Genomic DNA, 21185 nt, shown 5'->3' on the forward strand with positions numbered 1-21185 from the left:
CGACTTAAGCCAATATATCCGGGTACACGTATATAATGATATTGAAGGTTAAAAGGCTGAAGGATGAAGCTCAGCCCCATGTGCACATTAAGGTTCATCTAGGGAAGTAAGCACACACCCCACATCAAAATAGCAGGTCACCACCAGAGGGAAATCCAGAGTTTGCGTTATGACAACATGTTGAGGGTGTGATAATGAACGCTCACATTTTAAGCGAAGAGACCATAAGCTGCTCAAGATCTGAACAGTTGGTAAAAGGTTAACAAGTGTTTGTGTTTTTATTATATATGTTTTATGTGTGCTTACTTCACCGTAGTATTTCTTGGCATGCGGCCTGTCACTATTCCTCCCTCTGTTGGTTCTAGTTAACCAGACCCACACCTACCTTTCCTCCTTCCATCGCTCAGGATCTTCTTCCGTAGGTTCACTTTGTTCATGTCTTGATCCTTTCTTCTTCCTTTAGCCATTTTCTTTGCATATTTTCTTTTCTATTTCTTGATTTTCACATTTCCTTTAATTTGTTTATTTTTACTACGTTCTCTCTTACCTTTAGTATTTTCCATTTGTATTTTTCCTTTGATTCCCTTAACTTTCTTTGGTCTTGTGCCACGTTTGTTGTCTTCCATTCCTTTGTTTTTCTTCACTTTGTTTAGCATTTTGAGACGTTTACTCTCATCCATTCGCCTGTTTTCATTATCTTTATTTGGTTTTCTTTGCCGCATTGTCTTTCCTTTGTTTTTGTGCATTTGTTTACGTATACCATTTATTTGTTTACGTTTCCGTTTAATCTTTGAATTTGCTTTATGTCCTTTCCTTCTTTCTTTTTGTGTGTTGCTTGTTTTCTTTTTCATTAATTTGTTCATATTTTTCACATGTTTTTTGCGATATTTGGTCTTCTCAATGTTTTTGTTTAGCTTATTTGTGTTTTGTTTCCGTAGATGTTTAATACTTGGCTTAAGTTGTCCCACTTTTCCTTGTCCTCTGCGACGCTGTGTCATTTCTTTTCCTCCAGGTTTGTGGTTTCTACCTCGTGTTCTACGACGGTCAGCTCCGTTTATCTTACCACCTCCCACAATGTTCTTCTTTCTTCCATTCCTCTTGCTCTCTTGATTTTCCTTGCCCTTTTTCTTCTCATTTCTGTTATGACGTATTTTCTTGTTAGTTTTCTTGTGTGTTTTATTGTGTTCTCTTGGTTCTCTTGCGGAGTTGTCGTCGCCTCTGGAACGTTTGTTGAGACCTTCCCTTCTCTCCCGCTGAAGCCTTCTTGACCCAAGGTCCTCCACTGTGAAAAACACCAGTCAAATGTTCAACAGTAAAATGCCTAACTTAATATCATACATAAATTATTTACATTTAAGTTGAACAAAATATTCGGAAATGTTATCAGACATTACACATAACTTCTTGAAAAAAATAAATATCCTTAACTGAGAATGTGAAGAGATGAACATTAACTCATTAAAATTAATAGTCATACATTAATAAAGTTTATTCACAAACATTTGCACATACACAACAAGTACAAGTGACCTTCACAGAGATTACATACTCTTAACTGTCCATCTGGGTGTTTCAGTAATTCTTTAATATTACGTATCGAGGATGGTACACTGTATATTAACTAAGTTAGTACAGTACTCTGTTGTGTCATTGGCTGAGGGATGCATGACAAACCTAAAAGGCTTCCTGATAATAACCATGAGAAGTCAAGTGTGCCATACTGATTCATACTGTTGGTGTATACTGACACAAGCATCAGATGTAAAGCTCAAGCTGCTGCCAAGAGGAATACACGCAGGTGGTCAGGCGGATCATTCTCATGTATTTTGTTATAATAAAGTGGTCTCAAACGCTTCTTAAAGAACTGCAACAGGATCGATGGATATCATATGGGAAACAAATATAATTTTTATATTCCAAGAATAAGATTGATCCGAAGCAGAAATCTCACGTAAATAAAAGATTGTATATTAAAGCATCGAGTAGCATAAATATTACATTTTACTTCATTCTAATTAAAGGATTTTGTGTTAACTGTTATTATTAATATGAATTACTGAAATGGACTGTTATAAGAGTTACCATTACGCTTCAATATTTCAAATAAGGAAGTCAAGAATTTTCAGCTTTAAGTATCACCGTAGACAACTATAATATTTGCTTAATTTAATACATCCCATTTAGCACTTTTGGATGAAGAATAAGGTATTTTTTGAAAGTGAACTGGGTTGTTAGAGTGGTATATGGTCATTGGAACGTGATCAGGTCCTGTGAGAGATCCAGGTGATATGTAGTGTGACGGAGTTCCCCCCCTTATAATTCTCCCACGCCTGCAGTAAGAGTCATGTCTACTTTTCCCAAGCGTTCTCTATGTTGCAGGCTACAATTTGATATATGGGAGAGAGTGAAGTGTTCTCGGAGAGCCGAGAAATTTGTGAAATAGTGATATTTTGGCCTGTGGTATAGGCCCTTTAGGGAGCCAAGATGGCGCTTATCTCTCTGATCTCCCGCCAAAACCGTGTGACGTCAGTGGCACCGGATTGGTCACCGACAGCATTGTGGCACCGGGAGCCAATGAAAACTTCCCGTAGCGAAAGTGACGTCACGAAGGAAGGGGGTCCGGCCAGCGCGCCGGGCTGGCGCCAGCAGTCAGATACGACACGTCATAGAGGTCGGACGTGCGACGGATGGTCTTGTCAGTAGGACAGTTGTACCTCGCTCCCTTGGATTTACGCGTCATCTGAAGTCCGCCAGTGCTCTGAGAAGTCTTCCCTAGTTCATGTGTTGAACCAGAAGAGGGAATCGACGGTTATTTGAGCAACAAGTGCTCCAGTCAGGTACTGTGCCAGTAGCAGTGAAGCCGTGCAGTGACGTACGTGACGTCTGTGGCAATTCACCAGTTCGTGACAGCGTAGTGGCAGACAGAGCCACTGGGTAGCTGAGGAAGAGAGGACTATTTGGGGAAACCGAACGACTGTAGCTGAGACGTAGGCGACAGCCGTTGCTGGGAGAAGACGACGGCCAGGAGACCGACTCCAACCTTCAAGAAGTCAAGGAGGAGGACGGACCTGCAGTGAGGAGGCACGGAGACGACGCGCTAAACGGTGGGACGACGAGAGGCTCTGGTAGGACACGACGACGTGTAGTGTGGGGGCGTTCCCGACACGAGGACCAGGAGCTACATCTCGACTCTCATCGGAGGATAGGGTGAAGTAGGTGGTTCTAGTTCCCTCCCCATTCCCCTTTAGTTAGCTATATTATTTGGCTATATTATCTAGCCCGAAGATTTTATATGTCGTGAGCAAGTCTCACCTATGTCACGGTAAAGCACCAGTGTGCTAGACAGTACTATCAAGAGTACTTGTAATATTCATGTTGATTATTAGTGTGTACAGGCACCAGGAACCAGTGATAAATTTACTGTGGTGTGTATATCTTTCTATAGATTTTTTGATATGAACATATAGTGGTAAATTATATATAATATTATGCCAGTATTCGGAGGTTAGGCTATGTGCCCAGATACTATTTATTTTCCATGTATTGATGATTGATTTATATACCATATATATGTCTATGTTCATTCAGTGAATAATCATTTGCGAGTACAGTGAATTATTGCGTTATCGCCCACGAGAGAAAGTACTGAAAACTCCCGTGTTAATATTTCATAATATATTGTTGGATAAATAACAGTGTAAGACCATTACAGTGAATCATTGTAGAATTGATTGTAGAAAAGACTGTTTGAGCCTGAGTACAGTGTAACTAAGTAATTCGGTTTATTTGTGCCAATATCGAGTGTGCGAGTTTCTAGTAATATTGGAGAATTTAAAGAAACCGCGCGCGTGAATCTAGCAAACAAGCAAATTTCGCGCGGAGAGTCCATTGCGATCAGCTGTTCTTGACACTTGATGAGGAGGGGGAGGTGTTGCCACCTAATGATCGCGGACTATTCGTGGGAACTTCCGGCCGCGTCAGGATTTGCTGATTTATTTGTTGTTGTTTGGCTTTGTGACATCTTTCATACATTTTAAGTAAAATACAAAACTATCTTAGTGTTTTTATCATTCCCTCCATTGATCTTGTGGCTATATTATACTGGTAAACATAGAGTGATAACAATAAGTACCTGCCTGATTCCTGATCTTTTGAGTGTGTCCTTGCCAAGGCTACCGCTGAATACACCAGTCCACTGATGGTGTTACTGGCCACCTTAAACACCAATTGGCGACTTTGTGATTAACCGTAGAGCCCTATTGTTGGGGAGGGCACACGACGGTCGATGTGATCGAGTCGTGTTCTCACTCTTTCTTAATAAGAGGCCGTTAAGATTGACTGGGAGACTCTCCTGGCGTGCAGTGGCGCCGTGAGGATCGAGGGAAGACCCGCAGGGCTACGGTGAGTTACCTTGAGCATAACTATTGCTCACCCCAGAGTAAGGGTAGAGAATAATAGAGAGGTGAAAACCCCAACATTGGCGACCTTGCCAGGATTTAGATCGGAATAAAGGTTGCAGTGGTACTTGGCAGTGGTGTTAGAGATCAGGTGCAGGTTAACACTCATAGCACAAGATGGAGGATGATAAAGTAACCAGGTTTATTGACTCTAGAGACGAACAGGTGCTGGAAGAGTGCACCAAGGCACAGTTACAGGCTATAGCGGATCATTTTGGAATAAAGCTGAAATCTGCCCGAGTTGGTGAAAGAAGACTAGAGATAATGGCTCAGCTCAAGGCTCGAGACGAAGCTTTGGGGGAGGAACGGCCCCAAACACCTGCCAGTGAGGGTGAACACTTGAGTATTGGTGGAAGCAGCAGGGGATCCAGCGGCAGCAGGCACAGCATTAAGCTGGAAATAATGAAGCTGCAGCTAGAGGCACAGCAGCGCAAAGAAGAGCGAGAAGCAGAGGCACAGCAGCGCAAAGAAGAGCGAGAAGCAGAGGCACAGCAGCGCAAAGAAGAGCGAGAGGCACAGCAGCGCAAAGAAGAGCGAGAAGCAGAGGCACAGCAGCGCAAAGAGGAGCGAGAAGCAGAAGCACAGATGAAGCGTGAGGAGCGAGAAGCACAGATGCAGCGTGAGGAACGAGAAGCACAGCGGCGCCGGGAAGAGCAAGAGCGAGAAGCACAACAGCGCAAGGAAGAGCGAGAAGCACAGCTACGCCGGGAAGAACACGAGCGAGGGCTGAGACAACAGGAAATAGAAGCCAACAAGGAGGTGGAGCTGAAGCGAGCTGAACTGGGAATAGGTGCCCCTGCCCCGCCACAGGAAGACCGACGAGTGAGGGAACGAGACCTGCCGGTCTTTGTGCCTAGTGAAGCCGAAAGTTTCTTTGATCACTTTGAGAGAGTTGCTGCTATGAAGAGGTGGCCGAGGGCGGAGTTGGTCCAAGGGAGGCTCACAGGTGAAGCTCGTGAAGCCTTCACTATGCTCGACTTCCAAGAATGCACTAATTACGATGCGGTGAAACGATCTGTGCTCCGTTCCTTTAAACTCACGCCTGAGTGTTACCGGAAGAGGTTTAGAGAATGTACCCGGTCACCAGGAAAATCGTATGCGGAGACGGCGAGGGACATGGAAAGAACGTTCCTTAAGTGGATGGACTCTGAAGAAGCGGGGTCGGCCGAAGAAATCAAGGAACTAATGGTCATGGAAAAGTTTATGTCCGTGCTCCCTCCTGAGATCAGGATGAGGGTAAAGGAGGCGGACATAAAGGACCTGAGGGCCGCAGCCGACCGAGCCGACATGCTAGAAGAAGCCCTACGCCCACGCCGAGAGGGACAGAACCGACCACCCGCATACGTCGGAAACGATAGGAGTTATAGAAGGACGGATGGATGGAGGACAGGAGCGAGTTCTCCCAAATCCCACCTCTCAAGTTGGAACACCCGAGGATCAAAAGGTGCTGTAGAACCGATCAAGAAGAACCATGCGGAGAGCTCAGGAGCTGTTGTTGCGACCAAGGAGTCAACAAGCGGTTCGGGAAAGACACAGGGTGCGACTGCCTCTGGAGGCAGTGCTAAGGCGAGCGGTGGCGGATGGTCTCCGCCGAGGGGCCGCTGCTACAACTGCGGAATACCCGGACACGTCGCGCGGGAATGCAGACGCCCTAAGCAGCGGGGACACGTTGCTTTAGTGATGTTCGAGGACCAGAGGGCCGAGAGAGTGCGGGATGAACCCGCGCTGAGTGGGGAGAAGCAAGTTCACCCATTCGTGTGTCAAGGAACCGTAAGGATGGGGGACGAAGACCCCATCCCTGTGAAGATCTTAAGAGACACTGGGGCCGATTTTACCCTGGTGAGTGAGACCCTGTTCCCCGAGGGTTACGAAAGTACCAGTGTGGGGGTAGCAAGTGTGACCACTGTGGGAGGCCCAGTGAGGATGCCCCTACACCAGGTAACTTTAAATTCCGATTATGGCTGCCAGACCCTAGTGGTGGGAGTCTGTACATCAATGCCCAAGATGGAAGCACAGGTCATCTTGGGGAATGACGCATGTGGAGGATATGTCCTTCCGAATCTTGTGAAAGGCGAAGAATGCCTAGAACAATACAAGGAGACAGGCGGAGAGTGGAACGCCTGTGGGGGCGAGAAGGGAATCGCACCGGTGGCGTTCCCAGTTTGTGCTGTGATACCAAGACGACGCGAAGGACAAGGAGGTTGTGGATCTGATGGGGCTGAGGAGACGACTGACAGCCTGGGAATAGATCACCTCTTCGTAGGACCCGGAGAACGAGCGGAGGGCGGAGACAGCCCAAGTGGTGAGTTGCAGGTGACCCTCACCAGTTCTCTAGGGGTAGACCGCGCTCGTCTTGAACAGTTGCAGCAGGAGGAGTTCCCCGATTTGATTAGTGAGGCCCAAGGAGGACGTGTTGGCCCTGAGAAGGCTACTCATTTTTACCTTCAAGACGGCATGCTGATGAGGCAGTGGAGACCTGTGAGGGTGGAGGCCGGGGAAGAGTCTCTAAGCACGAGGCGCCAGGTAGTGTTGCCGGCCCAGTGCAGAGCGGCCGTGTTGGACCTAGCGCACTCCGTGGACTCTGCAGGCCACCTGGGAGTGAATAAGACGCTGCGAAGGATCAGGGATTACTTTTACTGGCCAGGTATGGACGCCGAGGTGAGGCGCTATTGTAAGACGTGCTTACCATGCCAGAGGGCAGGGAAGAGCCAGTCCGCGATACCGAAGGCCCCATTGATCCCTGTTCCAGCGTTTGGGCCTGCTTTCGAGCGTCTGCTAGTTGATGGAGTGGGTCCTTTGCCAAGGACGAAGAAAGGGAACACCTACCTAATGACAATAATGTGTACATCCACCAGGTTTCCGGAAGCCGTCCCGATGCGACGTTTAAAATCGCAAGGTCATCTGCAGCGGTTTTTCTCGTGGGTGGGGATGCCCAAAGAGATCCAGACAGACTGCGCAAGCATTTTTCAGTCGAAGTGGTTCCGACAGACGATGGCAGGATGGGGAGTGACTCAGATTCGATCGTCGCCCTACCGACCGCAGTCGCAGGGGGCGATCGAAAGATTCCACTCCACATTGAAGACTGTGCTGAGAGTGTTCTGCGCAGAACAAGGGGCTGAGTGGGATGAGGCTATATACCCCGCGTTATTTGCCATACGCAACGCGGTGGTAGAATCACAAGGATTCTCACCATTCCAGCTAGTGTATGGACACGAGGTGAGAAGTCCCCTGTCCATGCTGAGGGATCAATGGACACCGGCAGCGACCGTGGGAACGGTGAACGAATATGTCCAGAAGTTTAAAGAACGTCTCACTCTAGCGAAGGAACTGGCTGGGAAGCACCTGAAGGAGGCGCAGCGTAAGATGTCGGAGTGGTACGACAAGAGAGCTACGCAGAGGGATTTCCAGGTCGGGTCCCAAGTAATGGTCTTGCTTCCAGGTAAAGGTAGGGTGACCGAGTCACGGTTCGAGGGACCATTCCGAGTGCTGCGACGGTTGGGTCCGGTGTCGTACGAAATTGGGAAGTCGAACAGATCCCGAAAGAAACAGGTGTGTCACGTGGACCGCCTGAAGCCCTTCTTCACTGTGGAAGGAGGAACCGCCAGGCAGGAAGGAACGATGACCCGGGAACCCCAGCAGAAGACAGTTCTATGCGTACAGGTGGACCAAGAACTCCCGGAGGAGGAAGGAAAGTGGTCCAGGGCGGATGGCACCCGTCTCACCAACACTGAGAGTCTGGCAAACATCAAGGACAAGCTGTCACATCTGGAAGGGCAACAGAGAGCGGACCTGACGGACCTACTGAGAAAGAATGCCTCCCTCTTCACCGACGTGCCCCGACGACACCGGAGTGTGACGCACGAGGTGGAGGTGAGGGACGCCAGGCCCGTCAAACAGAGCGCGTACAGGGTGAGCCCAGAGAAGCGAGAGCTGATGAGAAAGGAGGTGGAGTACCTCCTTGAGAACGACCTTGCGGAGCCCAGCAAAAGTGAGTGGAGTTCCCCGTGCCTGTTGGTGAGGAAAAGCGACGGAACATACCGCTTTTGTACAGATTACAGGAGGGTGAACTCCATCACGGTGGCGGATTCTCACCCCATGCCAAGAGTGAGTGACTGCATTGACCAGGTGGGCAGTGCACGGTATGTATCCAAGGTCGATCTTCTCAAGGGGTACTACCAGATCTCCCTGACTCCTGAGGCCAGGAAGATATCAGCTTTCGCGACTCCGGATGGGCTGTACCAGTACAAGGTGTTGCCCTTCGGCATGAAAAACAGCGGCAGCTGCTTCCAGCGAATGATGAACGAGCTGTTAAGGGGTGCAGCAGGATGCACGGTTTACATCGATGACATCGTCGTGTACGCCGACGATTGGGGGACGCATCTGGAGAGACTTGGGGAATTATTCAGAAGGTTAGAGGAGGCTAACCTGACTGTAAATTTGGCCAAGAGTGAGTTCGGGAAAGCTCACTTAGAGTACCTCGGTTTTGTCATCGGCCAAGGTGAAGTCACTCCAGTTGATAACAAAGTTGCAGCCATAAAGGAATACCCCGTGCCCAAGACGCGCAAGGAGTTGCTCAGGTTCCTCGGAATGATAGGGTACTATCGTGGGTTCTGTCGGAATTTCTCCACGGTAGCGCATCCCCTAACCGAGCTACTCTCCAAGAATGTAAGATGGAGATGGGGAGAGGCCTGCCAAGAGTCTTTTGAAAAGACCAAGAAATTGTTGACGGAGGCCCCAGTATTGATATCTCCAGATTTTTCAGCCGGTTTTATTCTGTACGTGGACGCCAGCGACGTTGGAATAGGGGCCATGTTGGCTCAAGAACGGAGTGAAGTGCATAGGCCAGTAGCCTTCTACTCGAAGAAGTTCGTAAAATACCAGCGGGCCTACAGCACCGTTGAGAAGGAGGCATTGGCGCTAGTTATGGCCCTGAAGCACTTTGATGTATACGTGGGAGGAGGGGCGAGACCTGTCCTAGTATTCACCGATCACAACCCTCTCACATTTTTATACAAGATGAAGAATTCCAACCAACGTCTAACGAGGTGGGCGTTGTTACTGCAAGAATACCGGCTGGAGATCAAACACATCAAGGGGAAGGACAACGTAGTAGCGGACGCCCTATCCCGCATACACTAACGAGACATGACTCTTATTTTAAGGGGAGGGGTATGTGACGGAGTTCCCCCCCTTATAATTCTCCCACGCCTGCAGTAAGAGTCATGTCTACTTTTCCCAAGCGTTCTCTATGTTGCAGGCTACAATTTGATATATGGGAGAGAGTGAAGTGTTCTCGGAGAGCCGAGAAATTTGTGAAATAGTGATATTTTGGCCTGTGGTATAGGCCCTTTAGGGAGCCAAGATGGCGCTTACCTCTCTGATCTCCCGCCAAAACCGTGTGACGTCAGTGGCACCGGATTGGTCACCGACAGCAATGTGGCACCGGGAGCCAATGAAAACTTCCCGTAGCGAAAGTGACGTCACGAAGGAAGGGGGTCCGGCCAGCGCGCCGGGCTGGCGCCAGCAGTCAGATACGACACGTCATAGAGGTCGGACGTGCGACGGATGGTCTTGTCAGTAGGACAGTTGTACCTCGCTCCCGTGGATTTACGCGTCATCTGAAGTCCGCCAGTGCTCTGAGAAGTCTTCCCTAGTTCATGTGTTGAACCAGAAGAGGGAATCGACGGTTATTTGAGCAACAAGTGCTCCAGTCAGGTACTGTGCCAGTAGCAGTGAAGCCGTGCAGTGACGTACGTGACGTCTGTGGCAATTCACCAGTTCGTGACAGCGTAGTGGCAGACAGAGCCACTGGGTAGCTGAGGAAGAGAGGACTATTTGGGGAAACCGAACGACTGTAGCTGAGACGTAGGCGACAGCCGTTGCTGGGAGAAGACGACGGCCAGGAGACCGACTCCAACCTTCAAGAAGTCAAGGAGGAGGACGGACCTGCAGTGAGGAGGCACGGAGACGACGCGCTAAACGGTGGGACGACGAGAGGCTCTGGTAGGACACGACGACGTGTAGTGTGGGGGCGTTCCCGACACGAGGACCAGGAGCTACATCTCGACTCTCATCGGAGGATAGGGTGAAGTAGGTGGTTCTAGTTCCCTCCCCATTCCCCTTTAGTTAGCTATATTATTTGGCTATATTATCTAGCCCGAAGATTTTATATGTCGTGAGCAAGTCTCACCTATGTCACGGTAAAGCACCAGTGTGCTAGACAGTACTATCAAGAGTACTTGTAATATTCATGTTGATTATTAGTGTGTACAGGCACCAGGAACCAGTGATAAATTTACTGTGGTGTGTATATCTTTCTATAGATTTTTTGATATGAACATATAGTGGTAAATTATATATAATATTATGCCAGTATTCGGAGGTTAGGCTATGTGCCCAGATACTATTTATTTTCCATGTATTGATGATTGATTTATATACCATATATATGTCTATGTTCATTCAGTGAATAATCATTTGCGAGTACAGTGAATTATTGCGTTATCGCCCACGAGAGAAAGTACTGAAAACTCCCGTGTTAATATTTCATAATATATTGTTGGATAAATAACAGTGTAAGACCATTACAGTGAATCATTGTAGAATTGATTGTAGAAAAGACTGTTTGAGCCTGAGTACAGTGTAACTAAGTAATTCGGTTTATTTGTGCCAATATCGAGTGTGCGAGTTTCTAGTAATATTGGAGAATTTAAAGAAACCGCGCGCGTGAATCTAGCAAACAAGCAAATTTCGCGCGGAGAGTCCATTGCGATCAGCTGTTCTTGACACTTGATGAGGAGGGGGAGGTGTTCGCCACCTAATGATCGCGGACTATTCGTGGGAACTTCCGGCCGCGTCAGGATTTGCTGATTTATTTGTTGTTGTTTGGCTTTGTGACATCTTTCATACATTTTAAGTAAAATACAAAACTATCTTAGTGTTTTTATCATTCCCTCCATTGATCTTGTGGCTATATTATACTGGTAAACATAGAGTGATAACAATAAGTACCTGCCTGATTCCTGATCGTTTGAGTGTGTCCTTGCCAAGGCTACCGCTGAATACACCAGTCCACTGATGGTGTTACTGGCCACCTTAAACACCAATTGGCGACTTTGTGATTAACCGTAGAGCCCTATTGTTGGGGAGGGCACACGACGGTCGATGTGATCGAGTCGTGTTCTCACTCTTTCTTAATAAGAGGCCGTTAAGATTGACTGGGAGACTCTCCTGGCGTGCAGTGGCGCCGTGAGGATCGAGGGAAGACCCGCAGGGCTACGGTGAGTTACCTTGAGCATAACTATTGCTCACCCCAGAGTAAGGGTAGAGAATAATAGAGAGGTGAAAACCCCAACAGTAGTGATGAAGATGATTACCTAGTCTTTTCGTAAAGCTAAAATCAGGCCTAACAGATCCAGTGGGTGAATATATCGGTATAAAATCTGGTAAAAAAATTTATTAAATTGTTAGGGAGATTAATGCTTTGGTGCATTATATGATGTTGAGCGTTGAGGCCTGCTATTAGAGTGACAGGTTATATCTTGAAATGATTTCGGGGCATTTTAGTGTCCCCGCGGCCCGGTCCTCAACCAGGCCTCCACCCCCAGGAAGCAGCCCGTGACAGCTGACTAACACCAAGGTACCTATTTTACTGCTAGGTAACAGGGGCATAGGGTGAAAGAAACTCTGCCCATTGTTTCTCGCCGGCGCCTGGGATCGAACCCAGGACCACAGGATCACAAGTCCAGCGTGCTGTCCGCTCGGCCGACGGTGGGAGAGTATATTTTGTGTAAATGGTTAATTTTTATGTAAATGGTTCTTCTTATGTATGTATATTGTTGGTCATGAAGTCTTTGTGATGCCAAAGGTATCTGTAATGTTCGAGTTTATTGTTGGGTTTATTTAGAAATTGCAATGCCCACATGTGCCTCTCCACGTGAATGGTGAGTATTGTAGCCATATTGTCTGATCGTCGGTGAGTTTTTAATGTATTTGCTGGTTAAAAGTAGAACGTCAAGTCTCCCGATCTCAATTGAGCCACCTGGTGTCGAATGTTAAAGTATGTTCTAACATTAGGATGTGTTACGTCTAAGAATACAGATGACATTTGTATACGTAGATCTGAGCTCATGGACAACGTCAGAAATCTTATCAGCCTACAACACCATCGATTTTTTTACCATAATCAGAATTTCTTTGGAAATATATTATTTAGATATTAAAACTACGATAATAAAATTTAACCAAAGAACCCTAACATATGAAGGATATGCTGTTTACATTCCGTTAATGTATTCACGTGGACCATCGGTGTTGCTATTAAAAACTTCGTCTATTGTGGTAACTATTATGTTTTGAGAAAGTCAATAGGGGCCATGAAAAGGATTCGAACCCGAATACTCGGTACTCCCAAGCACACGCCCTAGGCCAGTACACCACGATATGGCCAAAACTAATGCAACCTGGGATTGAACTGAATCCTCTAGAGGTTCAGTGGATTCCATTGAAGGCCAATCAGTTGTTTTAAACCTTGTCCTCATTCACTCTGGCTGTGGCCCAGGAATTCTACCTCCAACGCTTCTCTTATTTCACGTGGCATCAGTTAACATTGATACATCATGTAAATGTGACTTCACTTTGTATTAATGTTTTCTTTGCTAACGACATCATAAAATGTTGTTGTGGTCAAATAAATTAAAATGTTTGTTTCATACCCTACATGTATTCCTGATTTAATGTGATGGCTACCCTCTCTATTCTCCTCGACTTTTTGTATATTTTAACAGAGTATTGTTAAGATTAATTTTTGCTGCATATATGTCAGTTCTTGATCAGTAAAGTCTATCGTGTAACAAAGTGAACAATATTTAAAAGAAGTTTATCAGTAAACCTTTTCAGTCCAATGAAGCACAATAATTAATCTGTAATTGGGTAGTAAAGATAAGGAACACTTTACTAAATGTATCAACTGAGACACACTAAAGTGTATTTATTTATAAATTGGCTGGGTAAACGTTTCAATATAATTACAGTGTTTGATCTACTACAAGACTTCCATACACAAGGATATTCACTGGAATTTTATGGTCTATGTGTGTTCCACGTAACTCTTTGGTTTGGTGTTAGGCTTAAGGCCTATCAACCTCTGGAAGGTTATTAAGACAACCATGAATTCCTTCCTGATAAGCAACAATGAAGCATACCAGAAGCAGGTATACTCTAGTTTTGGGCAAAGTTGAAAACTAAAGTAATCTTTCAGTTTATATTCATCGAGAAGCCGGGAACACGTCTGGGTGTATATATCGGTGATAACATGTGTATAACATAAATATACTCACTGAGGCAGCATCGGGCGCCATGAAGGCAGTCATCATATTCAGTGAGGATGGTGAGACAGTCAGCCCGGGCCTCCACACACACTCCTCCACCTGTGGTGCACGTCCTGCTCTCGCTCTCCTGCAAGCATATTGATGCATATTTTCATTGCAAGTTGATGACCTCAATGTTGCAAGTATTTTCTCTGTCCTTCAGTATTATAAATTACAGATTTTCTGTGATGTGTACAAATATGTATGTGTCCTCAGGGAGGAATTCCGCTCACTGGAATGGATTCAGCACAACTACATAACTATCTACTATCTACTAAGGTTAGATTAGCTTAAGGTTATGATGGACAAACCACATATCAGAAAGTGAACAAACGACGGCATTTTAGTTCGTCCTGGACCATTGACAAGTCGTGTAAAAGGAGAGGATTGTGTCATGGATGAAGATTAAGCCACCCAAAAGGTGGCACGGGCGTGAATAGCCCGAAATAAAGGACAGGATGTTCTTGACAAATATATAAGGTAAGAGAGCGAAAAGATAGGGGAGGATCAGGTAAGAATAGGATGAATGTAAGAAAAAGATACAAATAGGATGAACGTAAGAATAAATTAATATATGATGAATGTAAGAAAAAGGTAAGAATAGCATGAATGTAAGAATAAGGTAAGACTAGGATGAATGTACGAATAAGGTAAGAATATGAGGAATGTAAGAATAAGGTAAGAATAGCATGAATGTAAGAATAAGTAAGACTAGGATGAATGTAGGACTTTGATTAAAGGTAAGAAATAGGTAAGAATAGGATGAGTGTAAGAATAAAATAATAATTGGATTAATGTAAAGATAAATGTAAGGATAAGGTAAGAATAAGATGAATGTAAGAATAAGATGAATGTAAAAATAAGATGAATGTAAGAATAAGATGAATGTAAAAATAAGATCAATGCAAGAATATCATGAATGTAACACTAAGATGAATGTAAAAATAAGAAAAGAATAGTATGAATATAGAAATAGATTGGAATATGATGAATATAAGAAGTCTTTTGAATTCCTGTGACTTGACGGCCGAGTGGATAGTGCCCGGGGTTCGTAGTTTTAAGGGTCCGGGTTCGATCCCCGGCCGAGGCGGAAACAATTGTAAAGAGTTTCTTTCACCTTGATGCCTCTATTCACCTAGTAGTAAATAGGTACCCGGGAGTTAGACAGCTGCTACGGCCTGCTTCCTGAGAATGTGGGTGTGTGAAATTTAGGATTAAGGAATTGCCCGAAACGCTATGCGTGTTCTAGGGTGTACAAGAATGTAAGAACTCTTGTATACATAAATAAAAACAAAAAGAATAAGGTAAGAATGGGATGAATGTAAGAATAAGGTTATAATAGGAATAATGTAAGAATAAGAGGAGGGAAGGAGTAAGAGAAATATAAGAGTAAGAAGAAAGATACGAATAAGAAAAGGGTAGGAATAAAAAATCACATTTGTTAAGAAGGTTAGAACATTTAAGTATGTATTGTGAAAAGGAATAGTCAACAGCAACAAAGCCAGGGTTAAGGTTCATGTTGGGTATGTTGTGTATCAGAGCCGATTCGACATGATGGTGAATACGTGTTCAATTTAAATTATAAACAAATACTTATTGTGTGTGTGTGTAAGTGGTTGAGTTTGTGCATGTTTCTGTATGTGTATGTTTGTGCTCACCTAATTGTGCTTCCGGGGGTTGAGCTTTGTCTCTTTGGTTCCGCCTCTCAACCGCCAATCTACTGGTGTACAGATTCCTGAGCCTACTGGGCTCTATCGTATCTACATTTAAAACTATGTATGGAGTCAGCCTCCACCACATAACTTCCTAGTGCATTCCATTTATTAACTACTCTGACACTGAAAAAATTCTTTCTAACGTCTCTGTGGCTCATCTGGGTACTAAGTTTCAACCTGTGTCCCCTTGTTCATGTCCTACCCGTGCTGAAGAGTTTGTCATTGTCCAAACTGTCAATTCCCCTGAGAATTTTGTAGGTGGTTATCATGTCTCCCCTTACTCTTCTGTTTTCCAGGGACGTGAGGTTCAGCTCCTTTAGCCTTTCCTCGTTGCTCATTCCTCTCAGTTCCGGAACGAGCCTGGTGACATACCACTGAATCTTCTCTAACTTTGTCTTGTGTTTAACTAGGTATGGACTCCAGCCTGTACTCACCTAATTGTGCTTGCGGGGGTTGAGCTCTGGCTCTTTGGTCCCGCCTCTCAACCGTCAATCAACAGGTGTACAGGTTCCTGAGCCTACTGAGCTCTATCATATCTACACTTGAAACTCTATATGGAATCAGCCTCCACCACATCACTTCCAAATGCATTCTATTTGTCAACCACTCTGGCACTAAAAAAGTTCTTTCTAATATCTTTGTGGCTTTTGGGCACTCAGTTTTCACCTGTGTCCCCCTAGTGCGTGTGCCCCTTGTGTTAAATAGCCTGTCTTTATCTACCCTATCAATTCTCTTGAGAATCTTAAATGTGGTGATCATGTTCCCCCTAACTCTTCTGTCTTCCAGCGAAGTGAGGTTTAATTCCCGTAGTCTCTCCTTGTAGCTCATACCTCTCAGCTCTGGTGGCAAACCTTTGAACCTTTTCCAGTTAAGTCTTATCCTTGACTAGATATGGACTCCATGCTGGGGCTGCATACTTTAGGATTGACCTAACATATGTGGTATACAGAGTATTGAATGATTCCTTACACAAGTTTCTGAATGCCATTCTTATGTTGGCCAGCCTGGCATATGCCGCTGATGTTATCCTCTTGATATGGGCTGCAGGGAACAGGTCTGGCGTGATTTCTCTGACTCTTGGAGAATTTCATCTCCCAGATGATACCTTGTATCTGGCCTCCTGCTCCCTACACCTATCTTCATTACATTACATTTGATTGGGTTAAACTCTAACAACCATTTGTTCGACCATTCCTTCAGCTTGTTTAGGTCTTCTTGAAGCCTCAGGCAGTCCTCCTCGGTCATAATCCTTTTCATAATTTTGGCATCGTCAGCAAACATTGAGAGAAATGGATCTATACCCTCCGGGAGATCATTTACATATATCAGAAACAAGATAGGACCGAGTACAGACCCTGTGGAACTCCTCTGGTGACTTCACGCCAATCTGAGGTCTCACCCCTCACCGTAACTCTCTGCTACCTATTGCTTAGGTACTCCCTTATTCACTGGAGCACCTTACCAGCTACACCTGCCTGTCTCTCTAGCTTATGTACCAGCCTCTTATGCGGTACTGTGTCAAAGGCTTTCCGACAATCCAAGAAAATGCAGTCCGCCCAGCCTTCTCTTTCTTGCTTAATCTTTGTCACCTGGTCGTAGAATTCTATTCAGCCAGTCAGGCAAGACTTACCCTCCCTGAACCCATGCTGGCGATTTGTCACGAAGTCTCTTCTCTCCAGATGTCTTTACTAGGTTTTTTCTCACGATCTTCTCCATCACCTTGCATAGTATACAAGTTAGGGACACTGGCCTGTAGTTCAGTACCTCCTGTCTATCCCCCTTTTTGTATATCGGGACTACATTAGCTGCTTTCCAGATTCTTTGCAGTTCTCCTGTTGCTAGTGATTTGTTGTACACTATGGAGAGTGGCAGACACAGTGGTTCTGCTCCTTCCTTTAGTATCCAAGGGGAGATTCCATCTGGACCTATAGCCTTTGACACATCCACTTCTAGCAAGAGCTTCCTTACATCCCCACTGGTAATCTCAAATTCTTCTGGTGGTTCCTGTTTAACTATTCCCTCTCTTATCTCTTGAACTTCCCCTTGCTCTATAGTGAATACCTCCTGGAATTTCTTATTCAGTTCCTCACACACTTCCTTGTCGTTTGTAGTGACTCCGTCTGCACCAATCCTTAATTTCATTACCTGTTCCTTTACTGTTGTGTTTCTCCTGATGTGGCTGTGCAGTAATGTAGGATGTGTCTTTGCCTTGCTTGCGATGTCATTTTCGTATTGTCTTTCTGCCTCTCTTCTCAACATGAAATATTCATATCTGGCACTCTGGTATCTCTCTCTGCTCTCAATTGTCCTGTTATTTCTATAGTTTCTCCATGCCCTTTTACTTTGCTGCTGAGCTAGCCTACATCTCTGATTAAACCATGGGTTTCTCATCCTCATTTCATTGTTTTCCTTTTGGACTGGGACAAACTTGTTTGCTGTTTCCATGCACTTCTGCGTGATGTAGTCCATCATTTCTTGTGCCCACTTTCCCCTGAGCTTTGTTTTGTATGTTATGTCTGTTTGAAATTTTTTTATCTCCTCATTGTTTCCCTTTCGGAATACCAACCTTTTGTTTTCAGTACCCTTCCTCGAGTTCAATAACCCTTCTTCAATCAGATACTCAAACACTAGTACACTGTGGTCGTTCATTCCTTCTGGGGGCCTCGAATCAGATTTCCCTTATGTCGGTGTCGTTCAGAGTGAAGACTAGGTCGAGTCTCGCTGGTTCCTCATTTCCTCTCATCTTTGTGGGCTCCCTTACATGCTGGCTTAAAACGTTTCTTGTGCACCTCCATTAGTCTGGCTCTCCATGTTTCCTCATCTACATGTGGTTCCTTGTTCTCCTAGTTTATCCTTCCGTGATTGAAGTCCCCCATGATGAGCAGATGGGATCTATTTCTACAGGCAGAAGAGGTTGCCCTTTCAATTATTGTGTTAACTGCCATGTTATTGTTGTTATATTCTTGCCTGGGTCTTCTGTCATTGGTGGAGGGTTATATATCACTAATACTATTACTTTAGGTCCTGCCATTGTCATGGTGCCTGTTATGTAGTATCTAAATCCCTCGCAGCCCAGGATAACTATCTCTTTGAAACTCCATTCCTTTCTCATTAGTAGGGCCACTCCACCTCCTCTCCTTATTTCCCTCTCTTTCCTAATTACTGTGTAGTCCTGGGAAACACCACATTTGTTATGATTCCTGAGAGTTTTGTTTCTGTGAGTCTGATTACATCTGGGTTCACTTCTTGTGCTCTTTCTCTTAGTTCACTTGCCTTGCTTGTGATCCCATCTAGGTTTGAGTACATGACCCTGAAACTGACTCTCTTCTGTCCTATCTCAGGTCCTATTGCTTCTCCTGAAGTAGGGAAACAGTGAGGGACAGAAATGGGAGGGCCTATGAAGGGGGACCTGGGGGATTTGGGGTGTGCAGGGGGCTAGGCAGATCTGGTACAGGAATGGTGGTGCAGGAGGATGGGCTTGGGAGGGAGAAGGGGGTTAGAGGAGAAATGAGGGCTTGGGGGGGGGGGGGGTTGGAAAGCGGGGAAGGCTTGGGGGATGAGGGGGAGGTTCTGGGGAAAATGGGAGGAGGGATGGCTTGAGGGGAATGGGGAGCAGAAGAGGAAGGAGGGCTAGGCGGGGGGGGGGGGGGGAAGGGAGAAACGAGGAAGAAGGGAAGGCTTAGAGGAGTGGGGGTGAAGGGAGGGCTCAAGGGGGTGGGGGAGAAGGGAGGGCTTGGGGTGGGGGAGAAGGGGGATCCTGGGGAGGGGGAAGTGGGGGAGGGGTGCCATTGGTGGGCACCTTGGGCACCAGGGGTTGGGGCATGTAGGACATCTATGGGGTGGCAGATGGGGGTGGTGCTACTCTCACTACGTCTGTTGAGCTGCTTGTGGAGGGTTCCCCACTCCCCTCTGGGATTGTAGGGGTCGGGGTTGAGGCTCCCTGATTCCTTTCTCTCTCCCTGCGCTCCCTCCTTTCTCCTGCTGCCCTCATTAGCTCGTCCCTTGTCATATTCTCTACAGGAATACTTTTTAGAACTTCTGTACATATGCTAGTCTGCTCCTCCTTTCTACCAAGTCCCCTTTTGTTCTCTCACTTGTGAATACCACCTTTATCAGTCAGTCACTGTCCTTATTGCACTGTCCGATCCTGAAAACCTTTTCAATATTTGGTTCAGCCCTCTCCATCTTTACCCCCTTTTAATTTAACAGTTTGACGTTCTGGGTATGTGTGCGCCTCACTCCCCTTGGTGGATTTGGGCATTCCGTGGGAGCGTAATTCTGAAATGTGTATACTCTTTTCAACTTTTTTACTTCAATTCTCGTCCTAGATTTTTCAATTTGGTATTATTGTGTTCGCAATAGAATTCTCTACAGAACTAAAGGCATATAAAGTCCAAATGCCTGGCGTACCATTCGCAACAAACAGATAAAGTGAAAGCGTATTACCCGGGAGCACGGCGCAAGAGCGATAAAATGTGTACACTCTTTTCACTTTGGTCACCACAGTTCTCGTCCTAGGTCTTTCATTTTGGTATCAATGTGTTCGCAATAGCATTCCCAACAGGAGTATATGCATATAATGTCAAAAACAGCGGCGCGCTCCACCCGCCGACCAGATGAAAGTTACCAGAAAGAGAGCACTAGGAGTCGTTACCGAGCTAAAGTGTTCAGATCTCATTAACCTCATTTTTGTCCTTATCTCTCCTCTCCACTGGACTTGTTTCTGTTTGTTCCTTAATGCCTACTATTATGCCTAATTAATGCCTATTATTACGTGTGTGTGTGTGTGTATGTGTGTGTGTGTGTGTGTGTGTACTCACCTAATTGTACTTGCGGGGGTTGAGCTTTGTCCCTTGGTCCCGCCTCTCAACTGTCCGCCATCTCAACTTGAGATGTGTGTGTGTGGGTGTGTGTGTGTGTACGTGTGTGTGTGTGTGTGTGCGTGTGTGTGCGTGTGTATGTGTGTGTGTGTGTATGTTTTTGGTGTGTTTTGTTTGTGTTTGATGTGTGGTTTGTGTGTGTGTTTGTATGTATTTGGTGTGTGCATGTGTTTGGTGTGTTTGATAATTTTGTGTACATATTTTGTGTGTGTTTAGTATGTGTGTGTGTGTGTTTGGAATATTTTTGTGTGTTTAGTGTGTTTGTTTATGTTGATGTTTGTTTGTGAGTTTTTTGTTTGTTTGTGTTTGGCGAAATGGAGTTTTTGTGATCGTTATGTTTGTATTTATTATTAGCACTTATGTTTAGTGTGTTTGTGTGAGTGTTTGTTTGTGTTTTGTGTGTGTTTGTGTGTGTTTGGTGTGTTTGTGTGTTTGGTGTCTTTGTGTGTTTGGTGTGTTTGTATGTGTTTGGAATGTTTGGGTACGTATTTGATGTGTTTATGTGTGTGTTTAGTATGTTTCTGGGATTGGAATGTATTTGTGTTATCTTCAGGTTATCTTGAGATGATTTCGGGGCTTTAGTGTCCCCGCGGCCCGGTCCTCGACCAGGCCTCCACCCCCAGGAAGCAGCCCGTGACAGCTGACTAACTCCCAGGTACCTTATTTACTGTTAGGTAACAGGGGCATTCAGGGTGAAAGAAACTTTGCCCATTTGTTTCTGCCTCGTGCGGGAATCGAACCCGCGCCACAGAATTACGAGTCCTG

At 45.6% G+C, this 21185-nt stretch overlaps 1 protein-coding gene across 1 annotated transcript; it reads right to left on the minus strand.

Annotated features, from left to right (window-relative positions):
- Nucleotides 1-488: 488 nt before the first annotated feature.
- LOC138353252 (pre-mRNA-splicing factor 38B-like) lies at nt 489-18577 on the minus strand. Its single transcript, XM_069306141.1, has 2 exons — nt 18508-18577; nt 489-1282 (listed from the first exon to the last, which is right to left on the minus strand). Exons 1-2 carry the CDS (start codon nt 18575-18577, stop codon nt 489-491), a joined length of 864 nt encoding a protein of 287 aa, XP_069162242.1.
- Nucleotides 18578-21185: the final 2608 nt, after the last annotated feature.

This window comes from Procambarus clarkii, chromosome 56 (genome assembly GCF_040958095.1).
Source record: "Procambarus clarkii isolate CNS0578487 chromosome 56, FALCON_Pclarkii_2.0, whole genome shotgun sequence".
Classification (NCBI taxonomy): domain Eukaryota; kingdom Metazoa; phylum Arthropoda; class Malacostraca; order Decapoda; family Cambaridae; genus Procambarus; species Procambarus clarkii.